Raw genomic sequence first — 21819 nt, forward strand, 5'->3', positions numbered from 1 at the left:
GTATTTATTAAGTAACTTGTTGTCTTCTCAGAAGTGTGCTACCTGAGAATTAAAGTATATGACACATATACTCTACCCATGAAGGGCTTGTAGTCTAGTTAAGAAATCTCTTACTTCTCTGTTCATGAGCAAATTCAATAAAAGTGCGAAGTAAGTATAGCTAAGTGCTAAGGAAACTATAAATGTTTTAGAAATTCAAAGAAGGGGACATTGGTGTGGGTTATATAGTCATGAAGAAAGGCCAAATAATGCCAAATGATAGTATGACGTTAATAGGCAAGGTAAAGCAGAAAGTCATTTCATGAAAGGAGGGATCCAGCTTGAGAAAATAAATGCTACTTTTCTTTAGAAAGACACTAGGAAAATTAATCAAATAAAGAATACTCACTAGAAATAATGGGAGATAGGATTCTAGAATCAAAATCAGAGAAGCAACAATATGGACAGATATTGAGGACATTATGCTAAGCGAAATAAGCCAGTCACAAAACAACAAATACTATTACAGTTCCACTTACAGGAAGTATCTATAATCAACTTCACCGAAACAGAAAGTAAAAGGTGATTACTGGGGGCTGAGAAAGGGGAAAAAGAGGAGTTGTTTAAAAGATACAGAGTGTCAGTTTTACAAGATGAAAAAGCTCTGGAGCCTGTTTCATAACAATGTGAATATATTTAACACTACTGAACTTTGTTGAAAACGGTTAAGATGATAAATTTTATATTATATGTTTTTTACCACAATAAAAAATCAGAGAAGCAATGGATGTAAAAAGGGAATCATAAGATACTATGCAAAACATTTTAACTCTAATCTGCTCCTCCGACCCCTATAGCTTTTACCTGGGATGTAGCAAAGGAAATCAAATATGGCTCAGAGGAAACTAGGGCCCCAAAGAGAAAAGTAACTTGTTATTTTAAATGATTGCAAGGATTCAAAGAAAGGTATCAGAGTACTACTACAAATGTGGTTTTGTAATCAGTATTCTTTCAGTAAGGATGAAGAGAAGCACAACAGAGTAGATACATAATTTTAAAGATTAAGTTGGATTGCAAAAGTAGATTATATGAATTTAATGTCCATTTTCACAAAATTCTTTAAAACCATGATATGAAGACTGTAGAGGAGAATTAGTGATTATTAAGAGCCAGAAAGAGTTCCTAAAAACAAGTTTTTGCTGGACCAACTGTAATGTTCTTTTTGGATTGGTCTAACAATTGACAGGGGTAAAGGATTCCATGAGCAGTTACATGGTATTTGACAAAGCAAATCATTTGACAGAGTACTTCAAAATGGAAGAGTAGGACTTTTTCCTTCCTTTAAGATGGAGTAACAAGGATAGATTTACTCTTCCACTTGAAACAAACAGATAAATTATATAGGAAACAATGTTTTTCAAAATACTGGACAGGAGGCAAAGAAGTACTGTGATCTGAGAGATGGGCAGCAAACTAGGAGCCCTATTTTTGCCCCAGGTTGCTGTCTTGATAGAGTTTTCAGGTCACAGCACAGTAAGGGGACCTGAGGCACAGAGGACAGGAGACTCCCTGAGGAGATGCACCTGTAAGTCCAAGGAAATTTAAATAGCTCGCGTTCACAGGAGAGTACCGGAGAGGAAAGAGCAGAGAGCCCAGGAGAACCCCCTGGAGTCCTCGGCAGAGTGAAGAAACTGCCTGAACTGAGGGAGAGAATCATCTTTGTGGGATTAAAGGGCACAGTGAACACTTAATGGTGATCACACAGGGCCAGGGACAGTGCTTGTTCCCAGTAGTAGCCTGACTGGAAAAGCTCATAATTCACAGGGCACTGGAATAGAATACTCAAGAAAGTCCTGCCTCAGTAGAATGGGGAATAATCTGCTTTAGATGTATATAAGAAATCATAAAAGCAACACCTGTAAGGATCAAACTGTTACCAAGTAACTTAACTTTATCCCTGAATAAAACTCAAGATTTATAGGAATCTGAAAATAGCCAGCAACCAACAAAGTAAAATTCACAATGTCTGGCATCTGATCAAAGATATCATGTATATAGAGGCAGGAAAACATGACCAATAATGAGAATAATCAACTGAAACTAACTTAAAACTCATATAGGTGTTAGAACTAGCAGGTAACAATAAAACAGTTGTTATAACTGTATTTCATATATTCAAAAAGTAGAAACATGGGAGATATAAAAACCGAATTCAAACTTCTAGAAATGAAACTACAATGTCTAACTTGAAAAAATACAGAGTAAGTACTATATAAGATTAATAACAGATTAGACATTGTGGAAGAAAAGATTAGTGAATTTGAAGACATTGCAGTAGAATCAAAATAAAATAAGAGCAAAAAAAAAAGAATCTTCTAAGAGTGAGAAAAGAGCATTGGTGACCTGGGAAACAACTGCAAGTGGCTTAAAACATACGAAATTGGAGTCTCCAAAGAAGAGAACAGAGGAATGGATGAAAAACATATTCACCAGAATCCTTCCAAACTTGATGTAAACTCTACACACACAGATCCAAGAAGCTGAACAAACTTCAAGGACAAGAAACAAGAAACACCACAGCATATCAAAATAAAATTGCTCAAACCAATGGTAAAAAAATCTTAAAGGCAACCAAAGATAAGTTAGGTAAAAAGGAACAAATCTAAGAATGACAGCAGAATTCTCATTGGAGGTAAGACTGATGTCCCTTGTGGACATAGATATAAAATAGCTAAATAAGATTTTAGCAAATCAAATCTGGCAACATATTAAATAGATAATCCATCATGACCAAGTGGGTTTAGCCCAGGTATGGAGGTTTGTGTTAATATTTGAAAATACATCAGTAAGCTGGAAAGGAAAAAAACCACATGATCATCTCAATAGATACAGAAAAATCATTCGACAAATCCAACATCCATTTCTGATAAAACTCTTAGCAAACTAAAATTTTCTTGACCTGATACAGAGCTTATATGAAAAACCTACAGCAAATATTACACTGAGAAATTGAATGCATTTCTCCTAAGATCAGGAATAAGACAAAGATGTCTGTTCACTTCACTTATCTTTAGTCTTAAACTGCAGGTTCCAGCTTAGTGCAGTCAGACAAGAAAGAGAAATAACAGACATTCAGGTTAGAAAAAAATAAAGCTATCCTTTTCAATAAGGATATGATTATTAATGTAGAAAATCTTACGAAGGTTACCAAAAAGGTACTAGAACTAATAAGTGAATTTAGCAGAGTTGCAGATAGGTTAACATATTAAAGTTAATTGTGTACTAGCAATGAACAGTCAGAAATCAAAACTAAAAAATGACACCATTTACAGTAGCAGTTGAAGTATTTAGAGGTAAATCTTGACAAAATACATAAAAGACCTATATACTGAAAATTAAAATTGTTCCTGAGAAGTCAAAAGACTAAATAAATGAAGAGATGTACTTTGTTTATAGTTCTGAAAACAGTATTGTTAATTCTCCCCAAATTGATGTATAGATGCAATCCCAATAAAAATCTAAAGAGGTTTCTAGTAGACATTAACAAGCTGTTTCTAAATGTCATGTGGAAATGCACAGAATCTACAGGAATCAAAACATTTGAAAAAATTGAAAGCCTCATACTACCTGGTTTCAAGACTTACTATAAATGTATAATAATCAAAGCCCTGTGTTATTGCTGTAATGACAGATGAATGTATCAGTGGAACAGAATAGAAAGTCGAGAGGGCAAAAACCCAACCATATTTGGACAACTGATTTTTGACAAAGGTGCAAAGACGACGCAATGAGAAAAGATAAGCTTTTCAACAAAAAGTGCTAGAATAATTGGATTTCTGTATACACATACAAAAATCAACTCAAACTAGATCAGACACCTAAATTTAAACCCTAAAAATATACAACTTTTAGTAGATGACATAGGAGAAAATCTTTGTGACCTTGGGCTAAGCAAAGATTTCTTAGATATTATACCAAAAACATAATCCTTAAAAGAACAAATTGATCAGTTGGACTAAATTAAAAACATCTGCTCTTTGAAAGATGTTTGAGAAAGAATGGAAGGAAATTAAATGATGAAAAAACAAGCCACAGACTGGGATAAAATCTTTGCCAAGTATATAACTGGTAAGGGACTTGTATCTAAGATATATAATAAATTCTCAAAACTTGACAATAAGATAACATGCAACCCAATTTAAAACTAGGTAAGAATTAAACATACACTTTCCCAAAGAAGATATAAGGATGACAAGCTCATGAAGAAATGCTTTACATCATTGTACAAATTAAAACTACATTGAAATAAACTATACACTGTTAGAATGTCAAAACAGACCCTCACCTGAAGAGACACTGCCTATACTTTCTCATGTTGGACGTTTTGTGTGGAAATGTAAGTCATGGAACACGTAAAATTGTGAAAAGAAAGTCAAGAAAATTGCAGAGATCATGATTACTGGAGGAAAAAAGTAAAAACAAAATCTCCTGCCAACCCAGCAAATTTTCACAACAAATGTAGCAAAGAAAACATCCCAGAAAACATTTTTTTTTTCATTAATAAGCATGAGACTAGACTGCAGTCACATCACAGGCAGGTTGCAAAGAGAGGAAATAATCTCACATGTCTGTAACCAGGAAGATAAAATTCATTATGTACATGTTCTGAAGAAAAATGATAACTTGTTCTTATGTAAGAGTACTTTCTCAGCAGCGCCTTTTACTATACATAGTTTATTCTGAAATCTCATGGTAATTGGGGTGGCCATCTGTGTTCACTAATTGACTTGATCCAAAGGCAAAATAATAGTGCTGTCTTTATGACAAGTAGGTAGAGTTTAGAGTAAACCACTCAAGCACACCTCCTTCAGTGACAGGGAGATTGGGGTGCTGTCTTCCTTGATGTTTACATTTGAAGAACAGACCTTTCAGAAAAATATTCCTAAACTGTAAAAAGTATAAATGAAATGGAAGTTGAAGTCAATTGTTTTTCAAACAATGGTTTTCTTAAGAGTTACTTGTAGTTCCTAATGCAAGCCTTTTTGGAGTTATAACATCTATGCATAATACAATCGACATTGCCATTGGTAATTGTGAAAAACAATAAACAAGTCACCAAGTCTCATTTGGTAAATAAACATGAAGGACCAAGTAAGAACACATTAACTTGGTGATTGTTCTTTTAGCTTTTCCATTTTTTAATAGACACTTTACATGTTCCTTCTCAGGTTTGGTTGGCTTTTTTTCTTTCTGTAAAATTTACCTGTTCTGTTACCACCAACAGTTGTGTTGAGATGACTTCTGGCACCACCACCTCCTCTATTGTCTTATGTTTAGATAAGAGAAAGATAAAAGAGGGTGTCTAAACAACGTTTAACAGCTCTAAAAAAGTAAGCAAGACGTCTGTTGAAACTGAAGTACTTAGTAGCACTGTTCTGTATACCTACAGGTTTTTGTTGATGCCATTTGTCTTCCATTAACTCTGACTTTAAACTATAGTTTTAAAAAATCGTTATTAAATGAATATTCATATTTGACCTGATTGTTTATAGTTCATAATGTGTGATCAAAACCAAAAGTTTCTGTGGTGACTGCCCTTGTACTGTTCACCATGTAAGAACTTATTCACTATGTAAAAATTTGTTCACCATGTAAGAACTTGTTCGTTATGCTTCAGAAGATTGGAGACTGATGAGAATTAGGCTTGGGGTGGATTAATGATTGTGCATTGAGCATTGAGCATTGACTCCCCTATACAGAATTTTATTGTTGTTAACAACCATTTGATCAATAAATATGAGAGATGCCCTCTCAAAAAAAAAAATCGTTATTAGAGGAAAACATATCCAGTATTCTGATAGCTAATTTAGATTGTCAACTTCTCAACTCAAAGATTATGCTTTCTCAGTTCTATTTTTAAAATCCAGGTTAAAATCTTAAATTTGAATCAGTAATAGTATTACCACATCCTTGACATCTTCCTCTGAATGTATAATCTAATGTTTGAAAGAATCATTTAGCTATATCACTTTAATTTCAAACACTGATTTTGTTACAAATTTTTAAAAACACATATATATATATTTGCATATGTTTTATATGTATGTATGTATGTATTTCTCCTGCTTTCTAGGGGATTCTTTGATTCTCCAAGAAGTGGTCATTTTTGTTCCAAACCCCTGGGACCAAGCAGCAGTGTTTAAAGTCCAAGGATATCCTAGAGGCTAGGGATGGAAGTTGTATTAATTCCCTCAGGCTGCCGTAACAAATTAACACCAGTTTGGTGGCACCACAAACTTATTCTCTTACAGTTCTGGAGGCCAGAAGTCTCGAATCTGGAGGTGTTCTTGGCAGCGTAATTTCAATCTTTGCCTCCATCTTCACATGACTTTCTTCCCAGTGTGTCTCTGTGTCCCTATTTCCCTCTTTTCTCTTGTAAAGATACAAGTCGTTGGATTTAGGGTCCACCCTAAATCTATGATGATTTCATGTCAAGATCCTTGACTAATTGCACCCCAAAGACCCGATTTCCAATAAGATGACATTCTGTGGCTCTAGTGGACGTGAATGGGGGTGAAGCAACATTCTTTGACCCACCACAGTGATATTTAATTAACATCTTAAGTGATGGTTTCAAAATAATAATATCACTTTATCTAAAACTTTCATGTTCATTATCTTACTGATTTTTATAGCATTTGTGCTTACATGAGGTACTTCCATAGCATCCATCATGGAAAGGAATCATTTTGCAGCAAACTCTTGGATTTTCTATCTATTCTTTCACTCACACCTCTCCCAGGAGGTGAAGAGATTAGAGCAAGCCTCTTCAGGTAGCCCACATTTAACCAACAGATACAGAATTACATAGAACATATCTCCCCTGGATACGTTTGTGCCCATAGCACCAGAAGTTTGTGCTTCTGGTCTCCATGCAGAAAGTGGATCCAACAGTCTCACTATGCCCAACCAAGTCTCTTTTTCAGTTCCAATTTCTCTGCCTGTAACAGTGAATACATCGTAGCCAAGCAGCCTCAAGGTCTAGGGTCAAGGAGTGAGATTAGAAGCCCTGTTACTCTCCATTCTAGCCTTACCAGTTGTAAAGTTGATAGGCAATCCCACTTCAGTGTTGTGTGTTTTTACTATGTCATCCAGAACTGCAACAGTAGTAAAAAAAGATATTAATGTGCCTCTTCTTAGAATAAAGAAATTTTAGCAAAATTACTATAAAGGGATTCTTCACTGAAGGCTAGGAAGGCCCAGCTAGTTATTGCTAAAATCAAGAGTTAGAAGCTGTATTTCCTGAGTCTGTCTCATTGGTGTTTTATGCTCACTTTGATGACCCTTTAATAGATGCAGATTGGAATTTTCCCAACATTATAGTTAAGAATCATGGTGTGTGCTAACTCTAGTAATTTTAATTTCTAAGTGACCACTGTGGCTTACGGTGCTCATGGAGAGGTCAGAAATCCTTGCCTTCATATAAACAAGGCTATTACCTATTGAGAGTGATTAATAAAATCTTAAGCCTCTTATTAATCCATGTTTCTGAAACCTTGAACAGTTTATAATACCTGTTCCAAAAACTGCAAAACCTAATGTGGTAGGAGTGTGTAAAAGTCTTGCTATGTCCAAATAATGTATTTACTTATTTAATTCAGTATTTATTCATAAATATCAATTAATCAATTTCTAGTAATATTATGAACTTTGCAAGCTGCCAAAACATAATTAATACTATATGTGATTTTTAAAAGGATGTCTGAAAAATTATGAAGTGATTTGTTTCATGCTGTTTTACAGCACTATGTTCTGTGCTTCAGACAGGTATGTGGAATTTGTTCTTTGTCTTACATCAGAGGTCCAGTTATGCATCTTACTGGATTTTCTTATGTACTATTCTGGAACACATTTTTGTGTTTTAGATCATTTGAGTGAGTGAAGCTCATTCTCTGATGTGTTTTTCATCAAAGCTGCTCAAAATAGGTTATTCGTTCACTCTGCCGTTATAACTGAAATAATTTGATCTTCTTGTTGAATTCTACTTGAAGCTCATATTTCTCCCTTTTATTTTCAGATATTTGTATCTGCTGTTCTCCAGTGATGACCTTTTACCTTTAGACCACTGGGTGTTCAATACAGAGGCTCATCCTCTGCCTGTGTTAAATTTAGCCAACACCACACTTTCAGGAAATCCTGCTGTTTGATGAAAGCAGCTCCAGAAAGACCTTGCTCACCTGTGTTTTGTTTACATGGACCACTACAGAAGTTAGTCTGGAGAGGGGGCTTTTGAAAACCTGGACCTCTTAACTCAGCATGGCAGGGAGAAACATGACTATTCCCTGCAAGACTTTTCAGCTTGTAGAGATCTCAACTTTGAACTGATTCCATTTTATACCTGACCAAAACATATTCTGGTATGTGTAGGACAGAGACCTGATGTGCTTTTATTCTTAACAAGATGGTCACATGAGAAATTGTGCTTATTACTGCTGTATCATTTTTAGAGTCCTGGAATCTGGATGCTAGACTTCCTAAGAATATGCCAAGAATGTGGAGCATCTTGCAGGGGTTAGAGATGGCCTTTGGGACCATTTATATATTTGTTTCCTCCCAAAGTGGAGCAGCTTTCAAATCAAATATTTAATGCATTGTTTATCTTTTTTTCTCCATTTTTAATAATGGAATGAATTAAAATAAACAAGAACAAAAGACCAGTATAACTGCATCAGTAGCAAGAAGACTCGAAAAAGAAACAGGAGTACCTTTTCCTGTCTGAGTTTTCAGATTCCCCATTGATGACCAGACTGGTGACCATTTCAAATCCTAATCTATTCCATTGAATTTCTTGTTTAAATTTCATTTTCTCTGGGAGCATGATCTCACAAAGATTGCTCTTCAAGTCTTTGTCTCCATTTGGAATCATTGAAACTGCTATTTATCATAGTTACTACTTTTGAGCCTGGTTTTGGGATTTTCTGCATGTTGATCAAGTCTAGTGTTGGTAGCATGACAAAAAATGGGAAAACTGCTGCAATTTGTTGCCTTGAGACCTGTTCTAAGAGAAAGACTTGGTTTTGTTGGTTAGGAGATTATTTTTCCAAACCAGAAAATCTACCAAGTAAACTTCATCCACTTTAACCTCATTATAAACTTAGTAGAATCCTTTAATTTACAACTTTTTTATGTGGCTTGGCAAAATTTACTATACTATTATGCATCTCTGAATTTACCTTGATGAGCCAAATTATTCTTATGGTGTATTAAGTCAAAAACAAAAAAAAACATTGAAACTCAGTTAAATATTCTTCTGGAATGGGGACAAGGGGTCCTTTATTTATCATCTCATCAGATGAGTGAGCTTTTCACAAATATTTTATGTAAAAAGTAAATTCAACTTTTATTTTCTCCAAGGATATTTGTAGAAATCCAAAGAATTAGTCAAAATAGCTTCAAAATAATTTCTAGTAATGGAAGTGTGGTGTAATTACTCATATCACACTATATTTAGGATATATCTAAGGGACTTTCTCTTAACCATTAATAGATTTTGCAATGATATTTCCTGTTAAAGAAATTACTATTTATATTTTGGGGGGATGAACTTAAATTTTATCAAAAACTGCATTGTAAGATAAATATCTAACGCTTGCAAATTTTCTGTCCCTTGAATTTATGTCACAGTGCAAAACACTTATTCTTCTTTACATTTAATACAAACACTTCTGTTGACAAAATTCGGAGTAGTATAGTTAGTCTAATATTTACTCTGAATTTGAAGATTTGATGAAACAGTGTTTGTGCAAGAAGCCCACCTTAGAATTCTGAAGGGTTATTTCATTATTTTCGTAGCTTTTCTTTTTAACCTTTTTATTAGCATGTAGTAGATTAAGTTGGGAAAACATTTAATACATTAATATAAATAAATATTTTCTAAGGGTGATCATCTGATGCCACAAGTAATCAAGCAGTCCTCACACTTAAGCAAATGCTCCGTAAGTGATAACCACCCCAAGATTTTTCAGTATACATATAATATAAGGATGTAGAGCCAGTTGCATTATTTAAATCTTGAAGAGAGTTCAATTTTTGCACATATTTTAAGATAGTAATATCTTTTGCTACTTGAAAAATTAAAATTTTTAAATGAGAAGCATAGATAACTATAACTTTAGAAGAGAAAGGGAAGGTATTTTATTTGGTTCTCAAAAAGTCAGCCTTCCTCTTAAAAATAGCACAAGCCCACCTTTGAGTCACTAAAAAAAAAAAAGAAAAAAAGTTGAGTTGGCAAAGACCCAGAACAGCTGTGTAGATGGCATTAAACCCTCCTGTGCTTTGTTTAGAGGAATGCAGAGTAAAGGGCCTTCTTGATTCCCCAGGAAATTCTCAAAGATGTAGAAGAGAGAACCCCCACCCTCAAGCACCCTGTTCATATTTCTCAGATGACTAGAGCTTAAGAGAAGGCAGAGAAGTGTACAAGCATGGCCAGTTCTGCTGTGAGCAAAGAATTGGAGTGGGACAGTGGATGGGTCTGCTTCACGACTCCCTGCCTTGTGATGATGAGAAGACTAGAGCATCTAACAATGCTTCCATTTTTTCCTTCTCAGTACCAAAGGCAATTAAATTAAAGTCAGCTACAAGTAACTTGCCAGTGTCATGTTTTATTTTTGTTGGAGATTTTAAAAAATTATTTCCTCCCAGATCAATCCTTATCCCATATTCTGCTTAGTTTCCAAGAGTATTCTTTACTTTCTTCTGTCCTATGTAGTTCTTTGCATTTTGTAGACCTTATTACTCAGGTTGAATACTCACGACATTTATCAGACCTTCTGCAAAGAGCCTAGAAATGCTCCTTTTTCAGGTGCCACCTCAAAGAGCTGACACCTCACTTGTGCCTTTGGCACAAACGTGCAGAACAGATCAGTTGATACATAAAAGACAAAAGAACAGAGATAACTGTTATGCACCCCTCTACCTTCTACACTTACTTCTCTTTTAGAATCACACTTTTTTGTTCAACCCACTATAAAGTTGTTGAAGCCAAGAGAATGTGGCCCTAACCAGGAAGTCTCAGTGCAGAAAAATAGGTCCCCCTTTGGAGGGTTCTTACTTTCTGGTGGGTTGTGTGGATATGCTGTTTTGTGTCTCTGACACCAACTCATCCCTGTCTTTGTGCAGATGTCTATTTATAGAAGTAAAACCTAGGTATTGAAGGAATACTGACCGTGATGCTCCATGCTGTCATCTAGGGCAAGCCAGGGCTTCACTTAGTAGAGCTTATTAATCAAACAATGTAAAATTGTGATCATCATCTTCATCTCCACTCTCCATTGCCAAAATCTTTGTTAAAACTACAAATTTATTGATAAAAGATTGTGCTTGTCATTCTCATTATGCAATTTCTCTTTATTAAGCCTGGATTTTTTTTAATGAATGTATGAGTGAATGAAAGAATGAGTGAACAAACATGGAGAACCTACTATGTGCCAAGCATTGTGCTAGGCACTTTGAAACATTAGAACATTTTGTGATCCCAGTTTCATTTTCTGTATAAGGGTAGTTCATACCAATTTAAATATTTTCCAGTATGAATCATGTTACAAAATCCTTAATTTTATATTTCATTTAAATTAAAGAGGAAAAGAAATGGTTTATATTTTAAGCAATGTTACTATATAATACTAACAGCTGTAATTGTAGTTAATAACTTAAGAAAAATGTCAAATACTTGATTTCTGTTGCAACCTTGACTAAAATATTTACTTTAAAAATAAATAAAAACTTCTTATTTTGCTATATCACTTTAATTATATAATTAAAATCAATGTTTAATAGAAATCCTGATTATTTTATATTCAAAAAATTTTGTCACATAAGTCATGGGTAAAACTTGCAGTTTTTAACTGTTTTTGCTCTGCTACGGGTCTTATTAATGGTCCCATGATGTTAAATATAAATATATATAATACTAAAATATTTCTAAATTTCAGATAGCAGTTTCTGTAATCATATTTTGAATTCTTATTTTTCTTTAAGTTTCCTTACCCTCAAATTAACTAGCCCATATCTTATCCACTCTTTACATAGATATATATACAAATACAATTATACACAGGGATTTTTAGAACTGTCTGTGTTTTGTTAGCTGGTTTTGGCTGCACAAATTCTAAGGAGGATATTTGAGTAACCAAGTATTATCTGGAGATACTTAAATGCACTTATTCTGGTTCAAGTACATTAGTGAACCTGATTTTCTGTTGATTTCAGGTCACTCAGATCATGATGGAGATAACTTTTTTTTTATCTATAGTCAGCAAGCTTTTCTGTAAAGGGCCAGATAATAAATATTTTAGTTTTTGTGATCCATAAGATCTCTATATCTCTACTACACAGTTCTGCTATTGGAAGATGGAAGCAGGTATAGACAATATGTAAATGTGGATGTATAACTGTGTTACAATAAAACTTTATTTACAAAATCATGGAGAGCTGAATTTGGCCCATAGGTCTTAGTTGTGAACCCTTGATTCTAAGTTTAATTTTTGTAAGACCCTGTAACCTTTGATCTGCATCCTTTCTCTGTGTTTTAGTTACATAATTCATCTTTAAAGCAAAAAGTGTGTGTATGTATGATTGTATTTATTTGTGTAACCTGAAGTTACATATTTTGTTGTCTTGAAAATAGATACATTCTTCTGGAGTCTGTTCAGGTTTCAATATGAAAGAGGCAGTTTTTTTGTTCTTGGTGTATGCTGTCAACCAGTATTCTTACCTAGTCATTTAGTGCTACAATTCCAGAGTCTCTATGTGACAGGAAGGGTCTCTGTGTTATCAAAATATACTCTCCAAGTTCTGCCTTCTCATTAATTTTTTGGGCCAGGACTATAGGTTGCTAGAGCAGCAAAAATTCCCGCACTTGAGTACTCTTAGAGCCCTATGACAGGACTGTGAGAGAGGGCCTTATGACAAGAACATGATAGACTTTTGACCTTTGTACTGCAGAAACCGATGTCTTGAGAAATTTTAAGTGACAGAAAATGGGTTATGTGCCTCAAATGCTGTTTGGCAGCCACTTCCTTTTTCAGATTGCAGAAGAGTACTGCACCTGTTACCTCTAGAACAGCCTAAATCTGAGGAGTGCAGAGAAATATATTCAAAAAGAGAGTTCCCCTTCCTCTCTCTTTGTGTAACTCACCTCAGATCCTTTACAAGTAGCATTATTTCAGGTTGTCAATACACATCACATTTAAATTAAGGCATCCCTCAACTTCAACCTTACACTTGCAGTGTTTAACAGTTAATCAATTTTAAACTTTACTTGAGCCCAGCAGAATTCATGAATGTACACAACACCATATTGCTGGTATATACATTGCAGTGCACCAGTCATTCTGAGAACAGAATTTTCACTTTAGAAATTTATCAAAGATGTATTCTACTATTTTTGGAAATTCTAGAGGAGAAGCCTGTATTCAGTGTTATAGAGGGGGGGCACACATAAATGAGCTGCCTTTCTAGATCCAACATACTTTACATATGGCTTCAGCCCAGTGTGAATGTAAATGTGAGTATACAAACAAACCCACATATATACCTGTTAGTATGCAGAGGATTTTAAACAATTGCAAATGGCTTGCAACTATTTGAATGCTACAGAATTCCACTGCAAATTGCATACCATACAACTTGAAAGTCAGCTCTTTTTTGGGGAAACATTTAGAAATTAGTTTTTGGTGGGTTAATTAATTAAAGTATCCCCAGTTTTAATTACTGAATTTGGAAGCTGAAATGCCATTCCTTCAATCTCACTGGTCTCAAGTTCACTGATAGAATTTTTCCCTACACGAATAAATGGGGTAAGTATATAACCTCCAAAATCAGTACCCACAGGCTGCTACTGAACTGACTTTCAGTTATGTCCTCCGTATGTAGTTTTTATAAATTAAAGGTAGTATTGTATATTAAAGATTAAATAAAGATGTTCTTTAAGTGAAAAAGTTTGTTTATCCTTCATCCGTGCCCACCACTGACAGCACAGTTCAGTCATCTCCCTATCCCTATTTACAGGACAACTTTGGCCTCGACGGTAACGTAGTCCTCAGTCTTCCACATTCAAAGAGAACTTTTGGTTCAGCTTATCTTCACATTCCTTTATGCTATAGAAAGATGAAGAGCTTGCTTAAAGGATGCTTTTTGTCCATCTGGCTTTAAGAAAACACTGTAGAACTATGTGACATTCTCATAGTATTGCTGTGCCTTTTTATCTCTAAGACTTGGTCTAGGCCACCCTCTGAGATACTAAGCTTAAAAATTGTCTTAATCACTGAATCTCATTCTGTCACATTAAAATCTGACCTGCCCCTGCTTACATGAATCTTGGGCAAAAAATAGGCCTAAGTGTCTTGGGTAATAGTATCAGACTATAAGTAGTGGTTTAATCTATCAATGCTGTAAAAGTACAGGATTTTTAAAACCCTGTACCAATGGAACATCAGTTAAGGTAGTAGTAAAACCTGAAATAACAGCCAGCTTACACCCTTGATGTCTAATTCTTCCTGTCACTGGATTTCAACTTGAGGTTTTAAACTAGGGAATTGTAGATATATCAAAATTGTGGACTTTTCAGAAGGAAATAAAAGAATAAGGATTTCTTTGAGTTACTATAATTTGATAAAATCTGGGCCTCTCTCTGTCTTCCAGATACCTGGAAGCCGTTTTATTGGACTACAAAAGGCTGTCACTATGCACTAGCGTTCATGATGAGTATGGATTTATCCTAGAAACAGTAGATTGGTGATTGCAAGGGATTGGGGCAGTGGAGAGATAATAGCCAAAGGGTACAAGTTAAGAAACCCATTTATAAGATAAGTTCTAGGGTTGGAATGTACTGTATGTGACTAGTTAACAATATTATATACTTGAAAATTACTCTGTAACCATTAAGCAATAACTCCCTATTCTCCCCTTCCCCAAGAAAATCTGTTTCCTAACCCCAAGAAAAATCTCAATTTTGTCTGTTAAAAGGGAATAATGTAACATTTTTAGGAGAATAAATGAGAAAAATAGATGTACTTGGCCTGAAAGAAGCTCGTATCTTCAACTGCTGATTTCAGTTATTTCATTAGCAACAGATTGGTGTAATTATTCCTAGAGAAATAGAAACAAGTTCAGTAAAGAGGGAAGTGCAAGGCAGTAAAGAGCGAGAAAAACCACCCAGGTCTACCTCCTTGCTTTATGTGTAGAGACTGAAACCAAAAGGCACAAAATAAAGGCATTAGATGATCTTTAAGATGGTTTTTCAGTATTATCAATCATGATGCTATGAAATAAGGTTCATCCAGTTATTGTCATTATAAAAAGAAAGCTTAATGATACACAAATATATTAATAATGTATATGAACCAAGCAGTTTAAAAAACTAAAGAGTCACTTTTTGTTAAGACACACAGAAGAAAAATTATACTAAAAGTTAACAGCAGTTGTCTGTGTGGTAAAGATAGAAGTTTTTGCTATTTGCTTGTTTAACTCTTAAAAAAAAAACAGCTTTATTGAAGTATGGTTTACATAAAATAAAACCTTCCCGTTGTAAATGGGAATTCCAGTGATGTTTGGTAAGCTTATAGAATTGTACATTCTTCCCACCATCCACAAAGATCCTGCATGCGTGCCCATTTGTAGTCAATCTCCATTTCCATCCTGGTCCCTGGCAACTACTAATTTGATTTTCATTGTTACAGATTTGCCTCTCTGGGCTTTTCATATAAATGCCATCATATATATATGTGGTCTTTGTATCTGGCTTCTTTAACCTGGCATATTTTCAAGCTTTATCTATGATGTAACAAGTTATCAAGAATTTGTTCCTTTCTGCTAAAAATACTTCCTTGTATGGATATACCATATTCTGTTCATTCACCAGCTGATAGACATTTGGATTGTTTCCACTCGTTGGCTCTTAAGAATAATGCTGTTACGAACATTTGCATACAAGTTTGTGTGGACGTGTTTTCATTTGTCTTGGATATGTACTTAGGAATGGAATATGGAATTGCTGGGTAATAGGGTAAAATTATGTGCAAGTTTTTAAGAAATTACCATACTGTCTTCCCAAGTGACTTTTTTTGCATACCCACCAGCATTGTACATGGTGAGAGTGTTAGTTTCTCCACATCCCCAGCAGCACTTGTTATTTTCTGTCTTTTTGTATCCATTCTAGTGGGTGTAAAGTTGTATCTTATGTAGTTTCATTTGCATTTCCCTTAACACTAGTGATTTTGAGCCTCTGTGCTATTAGCCATGTGTATATATATATATATAGGGAATAAATATATATATATATATATCCCCACATATATATGGTAAAATGTCTATTCAAATATTTTGCCCATTTAAAAATGGATTGTCTTATTGAGTTGTAAGAGTTTTTTATTCTGTATTTTCTCTAAAGATTGTGGTTTGTCTTTTCATTTTTAATGGTGTATTTTGAAATGCAAAATATTTTAATTTTGGATATGTGTATTTTACCAATATTTTCTTTTATGGAATTCGTTTTCGCCTAATCCAAGGTTGCAAAGAATTTACACCTGTGTTTCCTTCTAAGTTTCATGGTTTTAGCTCTTATATTATGTCTGTGATTCATTTTGAGTTAATTTCCTATGTATGGTAAGGACCTAACATTGTTTTTGCATGTGGGTATCTATTCCAGTACCATTTCTTGAAAAGACTATCCTTTCCCTATTAAATTGCTTTGGCACCTTTGTGAAATATCAATTAGTGATAAAAATATCAATTAGACATAAAAAGGTTTTATTTCCAGAATCTTAATTTTGTTCCATTGATCTATGTCTTTTCTTTATACCAATATGTCATCTATGGATTACTGTAGCTGTAGAGCAGTGGTTCTCAACCAAGGGGTGACTTTGCCCTACTTCCCGCAGGGAACATTTGCCAATGTATGGAGACATTTTTGATTGTCATGATTTCGGGGAGGAGAGTCCCCCTGGCGTCTAGTGGGTGGACTTCAGGGATAGAGACAATATTTACTGACCACTTTCTAATTCCTGAAAATAGGTCACTCTCTTCTTTCTTTGCATATCTTGTAATTTTTTAAAATTGAGAACTGGACATTTTAGCTAACATATTATTGTAGCAACTCTGTATTCTTATCTGATCTCCTCTATGCATGAAGGTGGTGGTGGTTGCTACTGTGTGTGTGTGTGTTTGTTTAATGATTTCCCTGGATAAATTCTATACAGATTGTCTTTCCTGTGGTGTACAGTCACTGATGTCTCTGCTGTTTTGTATTTTTTAAATCTTTTTTGTACTTTTAGATCTGGCTTCCTAGGAGTCACCTCTGAGTCAGCGTGACTTAGTGGCCAGCTGGTGATTCGTCAGATGTTGCTCTCAAACACGTTTAGCCAGTAAGTCTTCCACACTTTGCCAGCAGATCCCTATGTAGGTTGGGAGCACATTCATAATTCAGGCAGTTTACAAGTCTTCTCTAGCTTTTACTTTACCTTCGTGTATGTTTTCTACCTGTGTTGAAGACCTCTCATTCAACCAGGAATATACGCAGATAGCTCGGGCTCTGTGGTCTCCCCAGAATGTATGCTCTGCCTTGCCTTCGCACACAGCCTTTCAACCCCCAGGAATATATGGCAAAGTATACTGGTTGCCTCCTTCCCTGCATCTGTCTCCCTGCTACATTTCGGGTTGCTTGTCCCAACCAGAGCCAGAACTCAAGTTATTTGCATCGACCTTCCCCATTCATTTGCCACTGAGACTGTGTCTGTCCCTGACAATGCCAATGCCCAGGAGAATGGAGTTTTCTGCTTTCCACTCAGAATCAAGCCATCTCCTCCCAGCTCTCCTGCCCTAGTAGGATAGCCATGCTGATAGAGCCAGAAAGGGATAGGAGTGGTCCTCCGTTAAAATGCCACAGGCACACTGTTCTTACCTGAGGGTCAGTAATTTCTCTTGAATAAATGCTTCTGACTTGTATGCCTTTGTTCAATTTCTAGAATTTTGTCCATTTTTTTCGTTTTGGGGTATAGGATTTGCCTCTCACTCTGCCATTTGCCATTTCAGGAATAGAGGATGGATGGATTGGATGGATGGATGGATGGATGGATGGATGGATGATGAATGGATGGATGGATGGATGGATGGATATTCTTATTGATATTTAGCCTTTTGAGAGCTTTACTCTAACCAACTGAAAGGCCTCTATCCTCTTCTGCCAAAATCCTACTCATCTTTTGTGCTCTTATCCACTGCTATTTTTACAGAATCTTCCCCAGCTTCCCTAACTTTGAGTGATTTCTTCCATGTTTGTATATCCATTGTTCTTGTTCTTAACTCTCTTACAATTTCCCTCATCTGCCTTTCATTTATGTGTGGGCATGCCTTTACTTCCTCTGGTACATTGTTAGCTGCTTAAGGACATAGAATCTTACTGATCTTTTTTAATCCACTTAACAACTTAAATATCTGTTGAATAAACCCCCAGTTTTCAGACCTCAGTATTCTCCACCAGATCAGGGTGGAGTGATTTAAGGGTGATGATTATGCATTTTTCTTCATCTGCAGTTTTCTATCAACAACAACTCTATCAAAGCCATAGACACTAAGGAATGTCTAATCATTATAAAAGGGATGCGGAGTGTATTGTATCCTTTTTGTGCACATGTGGGAAATATGCAGTGCTGACAGTGCACAAATGTCAGGGGGGCCTTGGGGGAGGAACAGGAATCTCTGATTAGTCAGGAGTCCAAAATGAAAGTCCTTCATCTTCCCCTGACTGATTGTAAGGCCTTGGGTAAGTTATCACCTTCCTTGGACCTCTGTGTATTTTCTATAAAATGAGGAACCTAAACTAGAAAATTTGAATGATTTCATGAGGTAACATATGGTTATTCCATACACATTTATTGAACTTCACCCACTGTTGCCAGAAGTTCTAATAAACTTCAAGTATACAGAAATCAAAATAAAAGCTCCGTCCTCAAACAGGGACTGGTCTGCTCAATATTGTGACAAATTCTCTAATAGAATGGGTATAGTAGGAGGAGCAGATAATCAAGTTTAAGATAGGTTTGGGAGGTGAAAGAATAATCAAGAAAGATTCTCAAGTAACTGACATCTGGACTGAATTTTAAGAGGAAGTAGCATTTGAAGATAAGGGGGAAAAGAGCTGCCTGATAAGGCAAAGATATCTGAAGAAACCATCCTAACTTGAACATCATACCAAAGCTCAGGTAGGAAGGCCAGCCTTGAACTTGAGATGGACATGCATTTCACCGAGACCTTTCATGTCGTCCTTCTCACAGGCCCTGACACAGTACTGTCCATGACCCATGATGGGCCCATGGGCACCACTGCCCCAGGATACCCAGGACTGGCTGCCCTTTCTGAAAGTTTGGGGTTGGCTGTCCACCAATACCAAAGAGCTCATAACATACAAAAACAAATGCTATTTAGGAGGTGGGTAAGGGAAACCCCTGGAAATATACTCCAAAAATACTCAAAACTTTGTACACACAGACTCCAAAATAAAATTAGCATGGGCACGGTATTTTCAAACAGATCAGCAATAAGAAGCTAAACATAATACGCCACTAGAGGGCGGTAATCAACTCTCACTCTCGCACTCTCTCAAGACAAATACTGCCTAAAAAAGTTCCCATTTTCTTCTAAATATGACCGCCCTTCCTTTAAAGGCTTTGAACTAATAAGAGTTATTAGATGATGAAAAATACCTCATATCAGAAGACAGACCTAGAAAAATTGTAATTTGAACCCTACAAATGATGTTAGCTCACATAGGACAGTAGATATGTTGTGGAATAGTGTATTTAATGACAAATTGTAATTGCTCAGTTATTTATATAACTCTGTTTACATCCTTTTAGAATTATTTTCTCTTTAAATATTTATTGAACATCTGTGTGCCGAGAATCGTGCAAATCCCTGGAGATACAAAGCCAGCTACTTAACCTGTGGATCTGCTTGGCTTGAAGATGGTAGGTTGGCAAGCCAAAAATTATGTTTTCTAGTAAAGGTGTAAACCAAATGTTACTGGAGCGTAAGAAACACGCTGGTGGAGGAAGCAAGAGGATGTGGCAGCAGCATAATTAGTGATAATGGCCCTGACAATGAGTCTCCTGCTCCAGGAAGCAAGGGGAGTGAGTTTACTTAAGCATAAAGGCTAGAACGGTTCCTTTGGAGTAGGCAGAGCCCATGGTTGTGAAGAGAGAATGCAGAGGAATCTAACTCCTAACTCGAACTTTCAGACGGCAAGCCTTTGACTAAAACCTGAGGAATGAGAAGTTTGTTGGATATGGTAGGAGTGTGGCTGCAAACAATGAGGGAAAGACATTCTAGGAAAAGGAAACATATATATGATGCTGCGTAAAGGAGATTGCATTTTCTAGTAACCAGTCCTTCCCAGCAGGGCTGCGGAGTGGTCAGCAGAGTTCAGGACACCTTCCACTAAGCTGGGGTAGGTAGCAGGGGAGGAGGGCCTAGTCACCTGAGACATGGGGTTCTGTGTAGAGAGTTTGGCTTTTCATAACTCTGGGGTAGGGGGAAAAGTTCCCAGCCCGGGCAAATACCTCTGAAACTGAAACCAGTCAAAGGAGAGAAAGGTGGGAGAAAATTGTTTATTGCTACAAGCTGTCATCCACTTCTGCTTGCCCGTGTCTCTCACAACCCGGCTGCAAAAAAGGACCCCACCCAACCTCTCCAGTCCACATATGCCGTCGCTCCCCTTGTAATTACCTGCTGATACGGAGATGACTAAGGCCAGGTGAGAGATTCTGGAAATACTGCAATTTTACCCACACTTTCACAGTGAAAAGAGGCCCCCAGAAGACTGAGCAAGGGGTGTTGTGATCTGCTCTGCGTTTTTAAAGGGTCATTCTGGCTTCTGTGTGGAGAATTGATAGTTGGAGTTAAAAGGCTACTGAAATAATCCTGGTAAGGAGTAATGGCAACTTAGACCAGTAGTAAGGACAGTGGTCTATATTTTGAAGTAAAGCTGATGTGATTTGTTCATGGGAAGAGAGAAGTCAAGGTTGTTTTTTACCTGAACAACTGGCAGAATGAAATTACCCTGTACTGAATGGGAAAGATTTGGGAGCGGTGCAATTAGGAATTTGTTCTTGAGCATGTTCATTTTGCAATTCCTGCTAAACAACTAAGTGGTCAAAGAGTATAAATCGTTGACTGTGTGAACCTGGAGTTCGGGAGAGTGTAGGCTAGAGACAGAAATTTGGCGATCATCAGCATATAACCATTCATTTAGACATGTTGAAATCACCTGGGGAGCTAGGTCACTGGGTAGAGATGGAGGGAGGACTGTGTCCAGAGGCATACCACTGTTGGGATGTCTATGGGGTGAGATGGGAGGAGAGTCTGAAACTAAGCAAAAGAAATGGTTTAACCAGGTGGGAGTGAGATGCACCACTGACAGATCAAGTAAAATGAGGACTGAGAACTGACCACTGGACTTGGCAACATGGAGACCATTGGTGCCTTTTGCAAAGGTGGGTGGGGACAAGAGCCAGCTCAGAGTTGGTTCAAGAAGAAATGAGAGGAAAGAGTGAGTGTCAAACCACTCTTCGAAGGAGTTTTGCTATAGGCAGCATATTAAAATGGGTGGTAGCCAGACATAAGAGAGGGGAATCCAGACAAGATTTTCTTTTAGTTGGAGATGTTGCAATATGTTTAGGTTCTGATGGCAATATCCAGAAGAGGGGGAAATTTTGATGTTACAAGAGAAAGGAGAATTCCTGGAGCTGTACCCTAGGTACTCAGTGGGCACCGGCCCAGCGCACAGGA

The 21819-nt window shown here is 36.4% G+C and overlaps 1 protein-coding gene across 6 annotated transcripts in view; it reads left to right on the forward strand.

Annotated features, from left to right (window-relative positions):
- Positions 1-21819, forward strand: part of MAN1A2 (mannosidase alpha class 1A member 2) — a 209681-nt gene that overhangs the window by 176164 nt on the left and 11698 nt on the right. The window contains exon 13 of one of the 6 annotated variants that reach the window (XR_012130300.1): positions 19890-20000. The exons of 2 other annotated variants lie outside the window; for them this stretch is intronic. Coding sequence is in view for 2 of the 4 variants with exons in the window: in XM_073234473.1 (XP_073090574.1) it covers positions 8057-8186 (130 nt within the window). In the remaining 2 variants the exon portion in view is untranslated. Of the gene's footprint in view, positions 1-5263; positions 5964-8056; positions 16804-19889; positions 20001-21819 lie in introns of those variants that run through there. 3 more of the 6 variants (XR_012130301.1, XM_073234474.1, XM_073234473.1) reach the window with 3 other exon arrangements.

The sequence above is a fragment of the Manis javanica genome, chromosome 4, assembly GCF_040802235.1.
Source record: "Manis javanica isolate MJ-LG chromosome 4, MJ_LKY, whole genome shotgun sequence".
NCBI lineage: Eukaryota > Metazoa > Chordata > Mammalia > Pholidota > Manidae > Manis > Manis javanica.